Genomic DNA, 18,877 nt, shown 5'->3' with positions numbered 1-18,877 from the left:
CCATTTTTAACTGTGCATCATTCAGAATCTTATTAGGACTAGTTACCTCAGTGTGCACAATTAAGTAAGACCCTGCTTTGGAAGATAAGGACGGTGATTGTTGAGACATCTCAATGAAGTGAGTGAGTTTTAAGCAATATTCCGTGGGAGAAGAGCAATTTGAGATCACACTAGAGTTGTTGTAGAAGGATAGAAACTGAAGAATCCTTTTGTGAACTGGGGAAACTTTCACATCTAGTTCATTAGTAACATCTAGATCAGTGGCCGACTTCTTTATTGTAATATGTTTTTCCTTCACACAATCTTTGATGTAGAGATGCCCAATGATGTAGCAGGGTATAGTTATGACATCCTCCTTGACATTCTGCTTAGATACACCTTGATGTATCCAACTTAATTTAGATCAATCTAAATTTTTTGTAGGAATCATACCCATCATCAGATTTACATCTTCAGTTGTGATAAGAAAGATCATGCTCTCCTTGCTTTCTTGATTTCTCAGGTTAATTTGTGAAGCCTTTGCTCTTTCCATCCAGATTCTTATAGCTTGGTCTATTTCTAGTGGCTCCTCTCTTAGATGAAATTGACGACCAGTAGATAGCTTCCTTGGGACCATGTTCCATACAATACTCGCCTTGAACAAATAGACTTCTCTTTTCATATCTCTAGTCCAGATATCATTAAGGGCATTCATCATTATTTTTGTTAGGTGAAGGTTGTGAGCATTACAGGAAGTTGCAGATGATTTCCTTGATCTTCTAACAGCTTCTGGGATTTGGTTTCGAATAATAATCTCCCTATGGAGAACATTTTGGATATTGACGGATGAGTATTCATCAATTCCGGAGACTTCGTTTGTCTTACTGCTCACAATTGTGTTCTCATAATATTTTGATGTTAAGACATTTTTTTGACATTTTCATATTCTACTGAGGTAGTAGTCTCACCTTCTTCTACAGCGTCCCACTGTATTGTCGTGTTCTTGCTTGTAGCAGGAATGCACTTGTCTTTTCGGTGACTTCCATCTTGTCTAGGTTTCCTTCTTCTAGAGCTTCCTATTTTCCTTATACCATCCTCCTCATTTTTGTCACAACTTGAGTGTTTAGTGTCAATACATGACTTCAGCTGAGGTGGCTTTATCTTGGCCGGATTTTCCTATTGAGGGATCTTTCTTCTGGTAGATGTATGAGTTTCAGGATATGAGAACTTCAAGTGACCTATCTTACCATATTGATAGCATTTCTTGGCTGAGACATGTGTGTGTTTTTCCGGATGTTGAAGCTCTTGATTGAACTTCTTTCTCTTCTTCTTGTTAGGAATGATTCTCATCTCTGACTTGCTAATATTTGTGTCTCGAGTACTTCCCATTGCTGTCTTATTGTTTGATCTTGTGTTTCGCAGTTTTTTCTCTAGATCAACAATGTTTATCATGAGACTTACTCTTTCTTCTTGTAATAGTGCATAAGCATTTTTATACATTGTCAATCTTTTGCTCAATTCTTCATTTATTAGACACGTCTCAGAATATCAAGCAGCAAGTTCAGTGACGGTGAGTTCTTCAATATAAGACTCATCATCAGACTCATCCACTTCTTCCATCTGGTTCTTTGTTCTGGGCACGGGAACCTCTAGTTTGATAGTTTTTTCTGGATGATTACCCTCAATTTTTTCTTTGGCCAAGGGACACGCAGAAGGAAACTTGGAGTTTTCAGGCTCCCATAGGTGACAATTATTCTTAGATCTGACTCCCTTCATGATTTCTTCATTTTCTCCATTTGTAATAATACACTATTCTTTAGTGAACCTGACATTGAACCCTTCATCACACAGTTGGCTGATACTTATAAGATTTACAGCCAGTCCTCGTACAAGTAAGACATTATTCAGATTAGGAACACCACGACCTCATTTCTTGCCAGCACCTTTGACTTCTCTTATTTCTCCATCACCAAGAGTCACATAACGGGTTCCCTCAAGTTTGATGTCTATTAATAAGTTCTTTCTTCCAGTCATATGATTTGAGCAACCACTGTCAAGGTACCAATCTTCCTTGGCAGACATTCTTAGAGAAGTGTGTGCTACTAGAGCAACATTCTTGGCCATCCACTGTTGCTTTCTGTTAAGAGCATCATGTTTAGGTTTGGCTTGATGAGTTTGGTTTGGATATCCAACTAGTCTGAAACAGAATGGCTTTATGTGACCAAATCTTCCACAGTGGTGACACATCCATCTTTGGGATTTCTTCTTCGTATGGCACCTTCTTCTGTTTCCTTGATGTTGTGACATTGGTGCTGACATCTGGTTTGTCACACAAGCTTCAGGTTTTGATCTCCTGATCCCAGAGGTGAATTCCTCTTTAGCCACAAATCCTACCCCAGACATATCTCCTGCTCTTTGTCCAAGCTCCAGAATTTCCTCTAGAGTATCAGTTCCATTATTCAGCATTCTGCAGGATTTAGTCATTTGATCAAGCTTGTAGTTCAACATGCTCACTTCACTACTGAGAGAGTCTATGGTCGCAAGATGTCTATTCTTCTCAGTTTCTAGCTTCTTTATGATTATCTCTTGCTTCTCCACTTATTTGCAAACTTCAGCATTCTTGATACACAACTTCTTGTATGAGACAACAAGTTCATCAAAGGTTAGCTCGTCATCACTGGAATCATCATCAGATGCATATACACTAGTTGGAACTGTGACATGTCTTGCAGTTTCCTCTTCAGACTCAGAGTCTTCATCAGACCAAGTGACAGACAGCCCTTTCTTTTGCTCTTTGAGGTAGGTAGGACATTCAGCTCTAATGTGTCCACATCCTTCACATCCATGACATTGAACCCTTTTGCCATGATTGGATTTCTCTTTAGCTTTGAATCTTCTACTAGGATCACAGGTCTTACTGATGTCATCGGAAGTGATCTTGACATTGGATCTGGACTTCTGATCAACCCTTTTAATGAACCTGTTGAATTGTTTTCCAAGCATGGCTATGGCTTCTGATAAATTTTCATCACTTCCACCATTGCTTTCTCTTGAATTATCTTCTGTGTTGGAAACAAAAGCTATGCTCTTGTTCTTCTTTTCAACAGACTCACAAATACTCATCTCAAAGGTTTGTAGAGAACCAATGAGTTCGTCCAGCTTCATGTTGCTGATGTCCTGAGCTTCTTATATAGCAGTCACCTTCATAGCAAATCTCTTAGGCAGTGATCTGAGGATCTTTCTTACCAGCTTTTCTTCAGACATATTTTCTCCTAAGGCTCCTGAGTTATTTTCAATCTCAAGGACATTCATGTAGAACTTACGAATGGTTTCATCCTCTTTCATTTTGAGATTTTCAAACTTGGTGGTAAGCATTTGAAGTTTAGACATCTTCACCTTGGATGTGCCTTCATGAGTTGTTTTGAGAATATCCCAAACTTCTTTAGCTAGATCACAATGCAGTACAAGTCTGAATATGTTTTTGTCAATTCCATTGAACAAGGCATTTAGTGCCTTGGAATTGCCCAAAGCTAGCTCTTCCTCAGTTTTGCTCCATTGTTCTTCAGGAATTAGAACAGTGGTTCCATCTTCCATAACCTTCTCAGGATGTTTCCATCCATTTTCTACAGCTCTCCAGGCCTTGCTGTCCACAGACTTTATGACAGCTACAACACGAGGTTTCCAGTAGTCATAGTTAGAGCCATCCAGGATGGATGGTCTATTCCCAAACACTAACAATTCTTTCTCCATAGTACCAGAATTTTGTTGTCCCTAGATCTCACCTAGATGTAAACAGGCAGGGTGCCTGCTCTGATGCCAATTGAAAATTCTAGTTACTCACACGCAATATCATACTGGATGTTATGACATCCACACTCAGACAAAATAAAGCGTTAAAACAAACGTGCATAAAAACATTAAAGAACACATCAAATTGTTCACCCAATTCGGTATACAACAATACCTACTCTAGGGGCTACCAAGCCAGGGGGAATCCAATATAAGAATAATTAATTCGGAGTTAAATTCCCCTGTTTACAACTCCTCACTTAAGACCTACCCAATGTAATTTCAATCTATTCCTAGACCTGAGTATCTCCACTCACTCCCCCTCAATCACAACAGTGATTACAAACAAACATTAAACAAATTTAAGAGAGAAGACACACTTCAAAAACACACCTTGATTTGCTTAAAAGCTTCAATCAAGAGACACACACACTCGTGCTTAAAAGCTTAGAATGACAAATAACAAAAACAACCTATTCCAATACAATCATCAAAAGACAATTGCTTGAAGTACAAGAGATTAAAAAGCAGAGCTACAGAACTACAGTTCTTCACAATTAAAAAATCTTTCTCTATGCGTTCCAAATTAGGATTGCAGTCTTCTTATATGCAGCACTTGGGCCTCGGGCTTTCCACGAACCAAATTAGGGTTAACCAAGTTAACCTAATTTACACGTCATCAGGTTGTTACAAAATGTGTTGTTAACGAAATCTTCTAGGAGAAATATTCAACACACAATAAAAAGTTTCCTAAATTGTAGATTGAGAGAAATCAGGAAACAATAAAATAAAACATAACAGCTCCTGCTGTCAGACATGGATGTCATGACATCAGTCATGACAATCACTAACAAAAACCTGTATTAGCTTAAACATATGCAACCTGCATAACACCATATAAATCATGTCATGACATCAGTCAAGACATTAAACACCCATAAATGTTTTACCACAAATGCAGCCAATCATGAAAACACCTACAATTTTTCTCCAGTTCTAGGTTTGAAATAGACTATTATCCTTGTATTAGAGTGTGCATGTATATGAATTTAGCTATTGTAGACATAGTAATAATCACATAGATATTTTAAAGATAAAATTTATCTTTGTCTCTCACGTGTGTTTTTCTTATGGAGTGGTATCAATATGGATTAAAGTGTGATTGTGTCCACTTGACACACATGTCTTTTGTATATGGTTAAAAATATTTCAATTGAGTATTATGTAATTGTCAATTTACTTTGTTCAATTTGTTTAGTATGATTTGACATATAACTTTTTCATACTCTCTTTATTAGAACTATATTTGTTTCTCCTACATACTTTTGTAGTAAAGAAAATCATACAATTGTTTATATCATGATTTATGAATTAACAAAGTCATATGTATAGAATGTGCAAGAATTGAAGCTCATAACTTACATTTTTAATTTGTAAAATTTGTGTATAATAAAATAATATACTAAATATATAATGTTCCTACCAAGTAATCAAACATAGTATTTATTAGATATCACGTTGTTTATTGTGTCTTTTTGTCACTATGTGACGTTAGAGGTCGACCCATTATTTTTTTAAAATTATGACTAGACACATCATTCTTAACTTATATATTTTTTCTCTTAAATTTAGATTTATGCAAGAAGCAACTAAAATATTATACATTGGTTAGTTAAATGTGAAGTGATTTTGAATTATCTTGTTTGGTGATGCTTCTCTATAAAGGATTTTGAGATCCTTCGCATTGAAATTGAAGTGAAAAAGGATGTGGTCATTTTTATAAGATATGAAAGTCATATCATATATTATTTTAAAGATCAGGTCAGGTCAGGTCTAGCATTGTTGAAGGCTTGAGGTCAACTTCATAAAAGACTAATGTCATATCATCTTAACTCAAGGACTGGATGGGGCCTAACATTGTTGAAGGCCTAAGATCATACTCATATTAAACTTAGATTCTCCTTAGGCTAAGTTTGTTTAATAAATATTTTGTCTAGATTTATAAGGATTCATCCATCTTTGCTTCAAACGTATACACTTTGTTGATATATTATTCACTTTCTTCCTTAAAGCATGCCCAAACTATAAAAAATAATTTTTTTAGGGTCAATGATCTATGTTTGGTAGACACCAAATGCTTTTATGAAAAAATTGAATTTAATCAATATTTAAAAATTAGTTATAATAAAGGAGCATAGCTGAAACTATATGTATGGACTGAATACAATAAAATAAAAGCTTCAAGCCTTACACACTCATCTTTTAGGTTTGTGACAACTATTTTGAGTCTTCCCACCTTTTACAATGGCAATAGTAAGTAGCATATTTTTATTGTTGAATTCTCATTGAAAATGTGAACAATTAATCACTTGAATTATTGTAGACTAATGTCTTCTTTTGACAAATAATCTCATCCCTTTCCTTAGTCTATGTCATATAAGGTTCAAAGTAGATAATATTTGAAAGGATTAACTTATCCCATTATGAGTTTTTTAAACATTACTTGATAAATGCATATGATATTTCTTATTGTATGGGATATATATTGAAGCAATGTTAATTGTGATGAACTTGTGGTTTATTACATATGTCTTCTCTTGAGTAAAGGAAAAAACTTCAAGTAGAAGTTTGAATAAAGTGTTATGTGTCATTCATTTGACACAATCCTCTTGGTGAATCATGAATTTTATTTTAGCATGTACCAACATATTTTTAATAAAGACAATGATCATCAATATGAGTTTATTGAGAAATTTAAAATGTAACTTTTTAATTATGTGTTGTGGATGATAAAATAGTAATAGAGTACTTTCCATTGTCATCATAACGTAACTTAGGTATTGTTGTCTCTTTCTCTCTTATAATGTTTTCTGAGACCATCACACATATGTTTTTAGGGTAAAACATGAAAATTAATGTCTGCAATGCAATCATTGTTAGAGTTATGAAGTAAAACTACCATAAAAATATGATTCATGATATTCCTTTATGTAGACATAATGTGTTAATAAACGATTAGAAGAGTATGAAACAACATTATTTATATCATGTAATAAAAGTAATAATAGCTTGAAGTAATCAAATTGCTATCAAAGATAATCTTCACATATTGATAGCAATTTGATGTCCCAAAGGATGTCAGATTAAAGATGTTCCAATATTCAATAAAATGATTGAAATTCTGGAGTTCAGATTAAAGATGTCCCAAAGGATGTCATGACACCATTCTCCAAACACACACAATGACAAGGTATAAAAGTGCAGTGCATAAACTTTAAAGAACACAAGTAATTGCTCACCCAGTTCAGTATCAATAATACCTACTATGGGGGCTACCAATCTAGGGATAAATTCTCTATGATAGTATCAATTCAAATTACTATGCAAGCAACCTCCGGTTCACACGTAAATAACCTTCGATTTACTGACTTATCACTTAATCACTACCCGTGCTAACATCTACCTAAGACTCACCTAGGTATGAGGCCCACCTCAAATTCCCCTCAATACAATTACAAATATACAGTCATCCAATGCTTAAAAGCTTATGAATGAACACAGAAATTACAACTCGATGGAAACATTAAACTCTTCTATCAATGTGATATTAGAGTGACTTACAATAGACAAGACTGCACAAACCCTAACACAAACCCTAACACAAACTATAATGTAAGTTCCCACAAAATAATGGGTTTGATGCTTGCTATTTTTAATGATCTTCTGGTCTGGATTTGAGCATCAAATCGTTGCAGTGTACTCCAAAAAATCTTCCACAATCTTCTCCATGAAGATAGGGCTTCAAATATTAGTTTCCTAAATCTTCTCCAAATTTAGAAACCAATCAAATATGTTGAAAACAGATAAAATCTTCTATCCTTAAATTAAGCGCCGCATAGGATTGCATAATATTCCAAGAATCTTCTGCAATTGTAACGAACATATTCAATAAAACCCAACCCAGGTGCCCTGGACGCGATGTTGAATGATCCTGGATAAGACATATTTGTTTGACATGTCTCATCAATTGAAGATAGAACATCTTCAACATCTTTACTTAAGTTAGTTTTACCAAACATAATGCCAACAAAAAACCAGAGAATTAACAATGATAAATTTGGTGGCTCACCAATTCTTAGTATGGTTGCAATATATGTTCAAACTCATTGCCATAAGTGACCCTATTGGAAGTACTAATGTTCTACTAACATACCTTGCATAAAATGAAACATTAAACTCATGCAATTTAATTCTAATACCGTTATTTTTATCATCTTATGCCTTGCAATCCTTATACATAATGAATGTTCTTCTACTAGTAATAATGTGGGACATAGAGGGTAGAGGTTAATTTCTTCAAAATTTATGCATGATCAGAGGAAATTGCATGGGAAACGAACTCAACTAAATAGTTGTAAATTATTCAATGCAAATTGTTTCATTAAAGTACTTTATTCAATGCAAATTGAACGTAAGATGACATCAACAATGCTATTTGATGCGACAAATAATTTATTAAGACATGAGTTGAATTGAAGTTTGATATCTTCATATTGGTATCATTTCTTTAACTCGAACTTTTTCTAATGCATGATTTCTACTACCTCTGTCCTAAATTATAAGTTACTTTGTCAAAAATATTTGTCCCAAATTATAAGTTATTTTACAATCCCAATACATTATTAATGACTTTTTTGCCTAATATACTCTCTCTTATTTATTTATCTTTCTTCTTTCAATTTTTTTAATTTCTCTTTCCAATGTAATTATTGAAAGGTACTTTTGCTAAGTCATACATCTTTTCACTTTCCCATAAAATAATAATTGTATTTCTTAAGCCCCGTGAAATGGACAAAACATCTTATAATTTGGGACGGAGTGAGTACTATATAGCATGTACAGATGTTCCAACAAACACAAGACAAACATATAGAACTAATAGTGAAAAATTACACGTTTCCAATGTGAGTTCCTAAGATAACATATTGTTTAGGAATTTCATCAAAAACCTGACATGCATAAGCAAGATAGCCAATTTTTTGATAAAACTTTTACCATAGAAATCCAAAATGTGAAACATGGGGTTTGTTTGGATTGACGATTGACAAATTGATTCTAGCAAAAATGAGTTTGATAGAATTGATTTTTATGAAATTAAGTTTAGCAGAATTAAGTTATGTTTCGATACATTTAAGTAAAAGTGAGTAGAACAATAATTCAGGCAACACATACTCAATTGAGGTTGTCTTTATCAAACTCAATTAGAGAATGAGTTGTTGTCTTTATCAAACCTGATCACCTTTATATCAGGCAACACATACTCAATTGAGGTTGGAACCAAGAAGAAATTACTTACAAAACTTAAATGCATAAAGGAAGTGATTCCTGATGGTGGGAAGTATGTGGGATACGTACTCATAAACAATCATCCACGTTCTAAGATAGACCGCAATAACTCGCATGACCTTTGAATTTTTATAAGTTTCATCATAATTAAACTTTATTCACTTATTTTAAAGATTTTTTTATCCAATGTATGTCATCTCATACAACTGTGCTTTTGTCAAAAAGAGTATGTCCAGATCTTTTTATCTCTTTAATCATAAAAAAAGTCATTTGAACGATGAAGTCTTCTATTTTTTTTGACAGAAGACTTCTATCTTATTCATTAGCACCTTTAAAATCTTGTTACCTTAATCTTTTAAGGGTTTATATTTTTTTCTTCATTTTCTTAAAACAATCCATTATTTTTTGAAGTAAATAACGAGTATAAATATTTGATGAAATCAATAGAACAATTATACACGAAAATTATAACAATGAAGTGAATCTACTTTCTTTTAAATATACTCATAAAATTATTTTGGATTTTTTTATCACTATGCCACAAAAATAAAACAAAATACCAATATGTCATAAGTTGAACAAAAAAGTTTTAAAGTGTCCTTTTTTGCAGTTGGGGTTCGTCCATACATTGGCTGAACGAATACTAAAATTTTCCCCTTCATAGGTTCGTCCATGCATTAGACGAACGTTTGAAAAATTCCAGAAATTGCAGAAAACTTGTTAAGTCGGTTAAACAAAATACCTGACTTAACAAATGTGAAAACCTCAAATTTCCACTTATTAAGTCAGGTATCCTGTTTAACCGATTTAACAAATTTTCTACAATTTTTCAAGAGTTCGTCCAAAAGTTAGCCAAACCCTAACTACGTGAATTTTTCTTCATGCGGTCAGCCAATATATGGATGAACCCCAACTGCAAAAGAGAATACTTTAAATTTTTTTTTTTTCAATATGTGGCAATTTTTCATTTTTGTGGCATATCGGTAAATTTTTTTTACTATTTTACCTAACAAAAATAGTACTGCTGTGAAAGAAAAAAAAAAGTGCAAATTTCCTTTAATTATTTTATTCACATTCTTAGTTTCCTACCTACCCGTAACCATGGTTAAAGAAACAAACCCCACAAACACCACAAACACGCACACATAACACATCACTACACAAACAACACTCCCATCTTTTAACTCTTTGCTCTTTCTTCCACACTTCACTTCAACACACTCAAAGCATCTCTCTCTTTCTTCCTCACTACACTCACTACCATAACCCATTTCCCAAAATGGGTAACCACCCTCTCCTCCTCCTACTCCCTCTCCTTCTCCTCTCCATCACCACCACCATCTCCGCCCACAACATCACCGAAATCCTCTCCGACAACCCCGACTACTCCCAATACAACAACTTCCTCTCCCAAACCAAACTCGCCGACGAAATCAACTCCCGCCAAACCATCACCGTCCTAGTCCTCAACAACGCCGCATTCTCCTCCATCACCTCCAAACACCCCCTCTCCGTCGTCAAAAAAGTCCTCAGTCTCCTCATCCTCCTCGACTACTTCGACAACTCCAAACTCCACCAAATCACCAACGGCACCACTCTCTCCACCACTCTCCTCCAAACCACCGGCAACGCCCAAGGCAACATCGGATCCGTCAACATCACCGACCTAAAAGGCGGCAAAGTCGGCTTCGGCTCCGCCACACCTGGATCCAAACTCGACTCCTCCTACACCAAATCCATCAAACAAATCCCTTACAACATCTCCGTCCTTGAAATCTCCGCTCCGATCATCGCTCCCGGAATCCTAACCGCTCCACCTCCTTCCTCCGACGTTAACATTACCGCTCTAATAGAAAAAGCTGGATGCAAAACATTTGCCTCTTTAATCCTATCTAACGGTCTCATCAAAACTTTCCAATCAGCCGCTGATAAAGGCTTAACCATTTTCGCACCCAACGATGAAGCTTTCAAAGCTGACGGAGTTCCAGATTTAACCAAACTCACCAACGCTGAAACCGTTTCACTTTTACAGTATCATGCAGCTGCTAAATATCTTCCTATCGGATCCTTGAAAACTACTAAAGATCCTATCAGTAGTTTAGCCGCGAACGGCGCCGGGAAGTTTGATTACTCTGTCACCGTCGCCGGTGATTCTGTTACACTTCACACCGGCGTTGATTCATCCAGAATCGCGGATACTATTCTGGATTCTACTCCGATCTCTATTTACTCTGTTGACAGTGTGCTTCTTCCTCCTGAGTTGTTTGCTAAGTCGCCGTCTCCTGCTCCGGCACCGGAGCCTGCCGGTGCTCCTTCTCCCACACCTGCTTCTGCTCCGTCTCCGGTGGGTGAAGCGCCTACTCCATTACCTGCCTCGCCTCCGGCTCCTGTTGGTGAAAGTCCAAGCGATTCTCCGGCGGGTGCACCGTCGACTGCGGCGGAGCGTAGCAGCTCCGGGAAATCTGCTGGTGTTCACGTGAAAGCTTCTGGTGTTGTCACTTTCACAGTGACTGCTTTGTCTGCTTTTGTGATTTCTTGTGTTTTCATGTCCTGATTTGTAATTTCAGCGTGTTCTTGTTTTATTTTTTTGTAATTTAAATTTAATTTTGAGTTTTTTTTCCTCTCTTCTCTGAATGTGATTGGATTAGAGATTTTTATTTATTATTATAAATTAATTTAGGTATGGACCGTTGTACGTGAATGATGCTGTAGTACTATATTTTAATTTAAGTTTTTGGCTTTTTTTTAATACAGTGCAATGTTGTTTAATTTTTGAGTGGTAGTGGGAAAGTGGTGTGGTTTTGTGGTGGTGTTAATTTTTGAGTGGTAGTGGGAAAATGGTGTGGTTTTGTGGTGGTGTTATATGATGTGGTGCGTTCTATAATGATTTTTGCCTTTTTGGACGTTTGTTTTGTTTGTGAGGGAGCAGGTGTGAGTTCCATGATGGTGATTGGTGAAGGTGAGAGAAGCCACATGGTGGGGTATGTACTTGTGGGTCATGCATGTTATCGTTGGTGAGGACCACCACATTTTGTTGTGTTTAACGGAACATAAACTCAGATCTGGCTTTGATGACTGTGCGGCGACTGGGTTTTCAATTTCCAACAATTTTTTTAGATATTTTAATTTTATCATTAAAGTACCCCTCGTTCTCCAACTTAATCTTATACGAAAATATATCATTACTCCACCTTTAATTCTCTCAAGCCACTTAGCGAAATTCTGTCGGAGCTAAGTCACTTGGCAAAATTATGTTGAAACTAGCTCCTTCCACATTTCAAAAGTTTACAAATTTTGACACAGTATTTCGACATACCACATAACTTTTACGGATCCGGATTCTCTAACTTCCACGCGGGGAAGTTAGAATGACTTTCACTAGTTTTCCACCGTTGGATTTGTTGAATTGCTACGATGCGTCCACGTTGCCAATTTTTTCAACAAAGAAAATTAAAACAACCCATTACAAATTTTTGGAAAAAAACATTACAAATTATTTCTACATTCATCCTGAATTGTTGTCTCCTCGCCGCCTATTACAGATTATCGTTGTTACCACTACCATCAACCATCATCCCTCTTCCATGGTTTCCTTGCCCCGTTGTCGGAACTCCTTGAATTTTAAGAAAGTTTCGTTTGTATTGTTTCAACCTTCAAAATTCTTGTAAAAAATTTGTTTATGATGTTCCCTCTCTGTTACTTCTTCGAGGTTTAGTAGCCCATGTTTTTTTTCTCTTGGTTGTTCTTTTAGGCCAATCATGACCATATTTTCTTATGGCGATAAATCTCATTTCAATAATAAAAATGCATAAAGTATGAGTTGGTGCACACGTTCCCTCAGTTAAGCTACAGTTTGAGAAAACACTAAACATTTTATTGTGATGGTGTATCCTTTGTTTGCCGTGTCTCAAAGGTACGAAGAAAATTGTAGAACATTTAGAGAAAATTAGAAGAATATAGATGGAATATGACAAATAGATTTCTTGCATTAATAATTTTAAAAGTTGAAATTTTACAATAAATCAAGTTATAGATAAGGGATTCAGCTTGAAACGCAGCAGTATTGGACAATAGAAAGAAGGAAGTGATGGACAGGGTAGAAAGGAGGCGGCGACCGGAGGAGGCAAGGTGTTGATGGTGGAAGAAGGCATGTTGACGAAGGTCAGAGAATTGCTGGGTGTGTGGCTTTGTGATGATAACCTTCGGGCGGTGGGGGTGGCCGACGACGGTAAGGTGAGGAGATAACGGTCAAACTCACAGCAAAACTGTGGTGAAGAGATTCAAGTTGCTGTAGTTGATATGACTAACATGTTGGTGATTTTAGTATCATCAATGTATTTTGGTAGTAATGTGATTTACTATAGGCCGATGCAATTATGCGTTAAGCTTGAAATGAGTTAGGGTAGTGCGGAGTGCACGCTCGTAGAGCCAAATGTGCAATTGAATACGAATAATAGAAACGGAGTTCCAAGGGGCGGAGCCCCTGGCGGGGTGCGGGGTAGCGCCCCGTCAGGGTCCAAGGGGCGGAGCCCCTTGCAGGGTGCGGGGCAGCGCCCCGTTGGGGTCCAAGAGGCAGAGCCCCTGGCTCGCGGGCGGGGTGCGGGGCAGCGTCCCGTTCGATTTTTTTGAATAGTTGTACCCTTTCCCAACCGGCATAACCGTTTTTTCCGAACAAGTGTGTCATTTTGGTTTCTGTTGTTGATCTCCTATATAAGGAGTCATTTGGCCTCGGTTTCAGACACGAAAAATTATACTTCCTTTCTACATTCCTGATCTGTTCTGTTTTGTTAGAAACAGATTGCTCTTCGAGAATTATCCCCACAAAGATTTCGTGAACCCAAGCAAGAATAGGGTCGAAATACTTTGTTCGGAAAGTGTACGAACACGATTCTTCAAAGTTATCCAGGATTATCATACCTATTTTCTAACATAACAGTGGGGGCGATAGGATGGTGGGTGGACATTTTGGATTCTCCATTTTATTTTTATTTTTCTAAATTGCTATGTTGCATTATGTTAATCCTTGGATTCATCTGGCGGTTGAAAATGTGTGAACGGCAGGCTGCAGTTCGCGGAACAAAGTCAGAGAATCTGTTTCCAACTTTTACACATAACTATTCTCAACAATATGCACATATTTTCCTTTAAAATGAATAACACAATCATCTCTATCATAGTTACTTATTATAGCATTATACGAAAAATCAATGATTGCAATTAATACTTGTGATAGTTGGAATAAAATTCTAAGTAATTTAGTAAGAGAGGAATTTTAATTTTTTTTTGGTTAAACGACTCTTCCATTAGATAGGCAAAGAGCCTGGTACAATATTTGAATAACTAATAGAGCCATCCTGGTTTTGAAAGACACAACCTATAGCAACGGAACCGTCGGGAAAGCATCCTGCATCCACATGAATATTAGTAATATCTTGAGGACAGGAATTTTCAATAGCAGAATTTTGAGTTTGCTTCCGTTTCTGCATGTTCGGATTGGCCATGTTAAATTCTTCAACCCACTCTCTAGCAATTTTCGCCACAACTTTGGGACAAAAGGGTGGCTCCTTGAACACAACCTTGTTCCTAGCATCCCAAAGTTTCCACAAAGTAGCACAAACCAGTTGAGAGCTAAAGGGATCCTTCGCATTTAACCACAGCTCCAGCCAAGAATTAAGATCAGAGGAGGGGAGATCACGTAGACGAAGGGGAGAGGCAAACCAAACCTGTTTGGAGAACTCGCACTGTAGAAAAAGATGTTCATTGTTTTCTGGACTTTGATTGCATAGCGGACATTCAAGTATTGTTTTGATGCCCTTACGAATCAGATTCATCCTAGTGGAAAAAGTATTCTTGGCCATTCTCCAAAGGAAATTCCTCACTCTATATGGATTGGAGCTTTCAACAACAATTTTCACTGATTATCGTTAACACGTCGCGACGGTCCAGACGCAGAAATATCTCTTTTCCTTGCGATGAGGTGGTACGCTGACCTGACAGAATAATTGCCATCTTTCTCGTTGTGCCATACAGTGGCGGAGTCAGGAATTTTATGCAGCCTGAGCAAAAACTTTACACCATTGATTATTCATCTGTTTTAATTTTCACACCTATTTTTATTAATTTTGCCCATGATTTTGTCTAAAAATCAAATATTAAATTGGGAGAGTACAAAGAAAATAAGGGTTGAGCCAGGCGCCTGCCCGGGCTAGCTGGGCCTTGGCTCCGCCCCTGGTGCCATATGAGTTTGTCGTCAGGCTGGCTCCAAGAAATGGGGATGTTTGTGATTTGAGAACAAACCAGAGGGCTGAAGCATGAACTAATAAGGCTCTGATTCCAGCATCCAGCAATGGGATCAATAAGGTCACTGACCAAGGTATCTTCTCCAATTCCACTAGACGGCCCAACGGTCTTAAAGCCTCCATCTGTGGGAATCCATTTGTCATTCCATACTCTAACATTTCTGCCATTCCCAATCCACCAGCCTGAACCAAGATATAATTTGAGAGAACGAAAATATAATTTATTTATTTTTGCGGTTAAGTGATCAATGAAATGAATTTTAGGATTGATGCATGAATATATATTAGTTAAGAGAATTGTGAAAGTTTTGATGTTGTGACCATAAAAGTAAGTGATTACTAGCTACTCTCTTTTTCACTAAGTTCTCTTTTAACTCCTGGTAACAACTTTTCATTATAAAATATCTTACCAGTATTTTCTAACCATTACTATTTTTTTCACATCTCATTTAAAAAAAATCATCATGAATATTATACTCATTTATTTATAGGTCACTTCGCCTAATTTTTATCATGAATGGCACATTTGTTGGTGCAACATGACACACTGATAAAAATGTCTAAAATCATTTTTTGCCGATAAAAATTTTTTCGCAGTTAATCTATCATAAATTATATTGTGATTAACTGATTCCACAGTTAAAATTTTGTTACAATTAGAGTTGGTTTAAAAATTATTGCGGTTTAAATTTTCATCCGCTGAAAAGATTGAAACTAATTCAGACAAAAAAATATTTTTATTCGAGCATTTTCTATCATAAATAATTTTGTGGGTTCATGGTTAAAAGTTATTTAAAAAATAGAGTTTGTTAAAGATTTCGAAAAGCAAGATTTAGAAAGAAAAAAAAATCGCTTTATCATGAGTCACGATCACACTAAATATCTTAAAATATTTAAGCAAAAATTAAAACTCATCAATATAACTATTTATTTTTATTTGATCATGAACTATTATAGAAGTGTCAATACTATTGTATTTAAATATATTTATTTATTTTAAATTACGATTCTTACCTGTTTAATGCTATGAAATTTTTTGCTTGTCCTGAATTTCTTGCTGGCAAAGACGGTTGGAAGCTTGAAGAAAGTGAGCGCTGATAAGTGCTTGATTCATGTTAAAAAGTCCTATTATGATATAGCATTTATCTTAAATTGTAAGTTTTTCATATAAAAACTCCAATTATTAAATAAAAGTATTATTGTGCAAGTTTACTTGGTATGGTTTGCTTTTGTGCTGGATATGACCTTAAAGCAAAAACCAGCAATCAGAGTGTTCGCGTAGTGAACTCCAGTGAAGTTTAAAGCAAAATCTAGATAACAGACAATTCGCTAAGCGAATGTGCAGCGAGAGCCCAATTCGCTAAAGTGAGCCAATTTTCGCGTAGCGAACCAAGTTAGAAGCAAATTACTCAGTTTTGCTAGCAGCGAGCAGCAGCGCAGGAAGTTCGCGTAGCGAACGTTGGCGGTTTCTGAAAGATATTTTGAAAGACTTAAAGCTGAAGAAAGATAGCGAACGTTGGCGGTTTCTTGAAAATGGATCTGTCATCATCAAACTCTCACTCTCCTGCAAATTTCCTCAACATCAATTGAAAGTTGAGATGTATACGATGGTACTTGGAGGATAAGTGCAGCCGAAGAGCCTTTTTGTGATCAAGGATTGCAAGATTGTAAATTATTACAGAAGTGTCAATACTATTGTATTTAAGCAGAAATTAAAACTCATCAATATAACTATTTATTTTTATTTCATCATAAACTATTATAGAAGTGTCAATACTATTGTATTTAAATATATTTATTTATTTTTAAATTACGATTCTTACCTGTTTAATGCTATGAATTTTTTTGCTTGTCCTGGATTTCTTGCTGGCAAAGACGGTTGGAAGCTTGAAGAAAGTGAGCGCTGATAAGTGCTTAATTCATGTTAAAAAGTCCTATTATGATATAGCATTTATCTTACTTAAATTGTAAGTTTTTCATATAAAAACTCCAATTATTAAATAAAGTATTATTGTGCAAGTTTACTTGGTATGGTTTACTTTTGTGCTAGATATGACCTTAAAGCAAAAACCAGCAATCAGAGTGTTCACATAGTGAACTCCAGTGAAGTTAAAAGCAAAATCCAGATAACAGACAATTCGCTAAGCGAATGTGCAGCGAGAGCCCAATTCGCTAAAGTGAGCCAATTTTCGCGTAGCGAACCAAGTCAGAAGCAAATTACTTAGTTTTGCTAGCAGCGAGCAGCAGCGCAGGAAGTTCGCGTAGCGAACGTTGGCGGTTTCTGAAAGATATTTTGAAAGACTTAAAGCTGAAGAAAGATAGCGAACGTTGGCGGTTTCTTGAAAATGGATCTGTCATCAACAAACTCTCACTCTCCTGCAAATTTCCTCAACATCAATTGAAAGTTGAGATGTATACGATGGTACTTGGAGGATAAGTGCAGCCGGAGAGCCTTTTTGTGATCAAGGATTGCAAGATTGTAAACTATTATAGAAGTGTCAATACTATTGTATTTTAGCAGAAATTAAAACTCATCAATATAACTATTTATTTTTATTTCATCATAAACTATTATAGAAGTGTCAATACTATTGTATTTAAATATATTTATTTATTTTTAAATTACGATTCTTACCTGTTTAATGCTATGAAATTTTTTGCTCTTCCTGGATTTCTTGCTGGCAAAGACGGTTGGAAGCTTGAAGAAAGTGAGCGCTGATAAGTGCTTGATTCATGTTAAAAAGTCCAATTATGATATAACATTTATCTTACTTAAATTGTAAGTTTTTCATATAAAAACTCCAATTATTAAATAAAGTATTATTGTGCAAGTTTACTTGGTATGGTTTACTTTTGTGCTAGATATGACCTTAAAGCAAAAACCAGCAATCAGAGTGTTCACATAGTGAACTCCAGTGAAGTTAAAAGCAAAATCCAGATAACAGACAATTCGCTAAGCGAATGTGCAGCGAGAGCCCAATTCGCTAAAGTGAGCCAATTTTCGCGTAGCGAACCAAGTCAGAAGCAAATTACTCAGTTTTGCTAGTAGCGAGCAGCAGCGCAGGAAGTTCGCGTAGCGAACGTTGGCGGTTTCTGAAAGATATTTTGAAAGAATTAAAGCTGAAGAAAGATAGCGAGCGTTGGCGGTTTCTTGAAAATGGATCTGTCATCATCAAACTCTCACTCTCCTGCAAATTTCCTCAACATCAATTGAAAGTTGAGATGTATACGATGGTACTTGGAGGATAAGTGCAGCCGGAGAGCCTTTTTGTGATCAAGGATTGCAAGATTGTAAACTATTATAGAAGTGTCAATACTATTGTATTTAAGCAGAAATTAAAACTCATCAATATAACTATTTATTTTTATTTCATCATAAACTGTTATAGAAGTGTCAATACTATTGTATTTAAATATATTTATTTATTTTTAAATTACGATTCTTACCTGTTTAATGCTATGAA

At 35.9% G+C, this 18,877-nt stretch overlaps 1 protein-coding gene across 1 annotated transcript; it reads left to right on the top strand.

Annotated features, from left to right (window-relative positions):
* The first annotated feature begins 10,253 nt into the window (after positions 1 to 10,253).
* LOC131609533 (fasciclin-like arabinogalactan protein 10) lies at positions 10,254 to 11,863 on the top strand. The gene has a single exon (XM_058881246.1). It carries the CDS (start codon positions 10,394 to 10,396, stop codon positions 11,666 to 11,668), a length of 1,275 nt encoding a protein of 424 aa, XP_058737229.1. The 5' UTR covers positions 10,254 to 10,393; the 3' UTR covers positions 11,669 to 11,863.
* The last annotated feature ends 7,014 nt before the right edge of the window (positions 11,864 to 18,877 follow it).

Source organism: Vicia villosa, linkage group LG6 (genome assembly GCF_029867415.1).
Source record: "Vicia villosa cultivar HV-30 ecotype Madison, WI linkage group LG6, Vvil1.0, whole genome shotgun sequence".
NCBI lineage: Eukaryota > Viridiplantae > Streptophyta > Magnoliopsida > Fabales > Fabaceae > Vicia > Vicia villosa.
Note: the sequence above shows the minus strand (reverse complement) of the source record. Positions and strands in the feature narration are given on the sequence as shown.

Coding starts and splice junctions, on each gene's coding strand:
- LOC131609533 (XM_058881246.1), top strand. CDS start 10,394: ATGGGTAACCACCCTCTCCTCCTCCTACTCCCTCTCCTTCTCCTCTCC.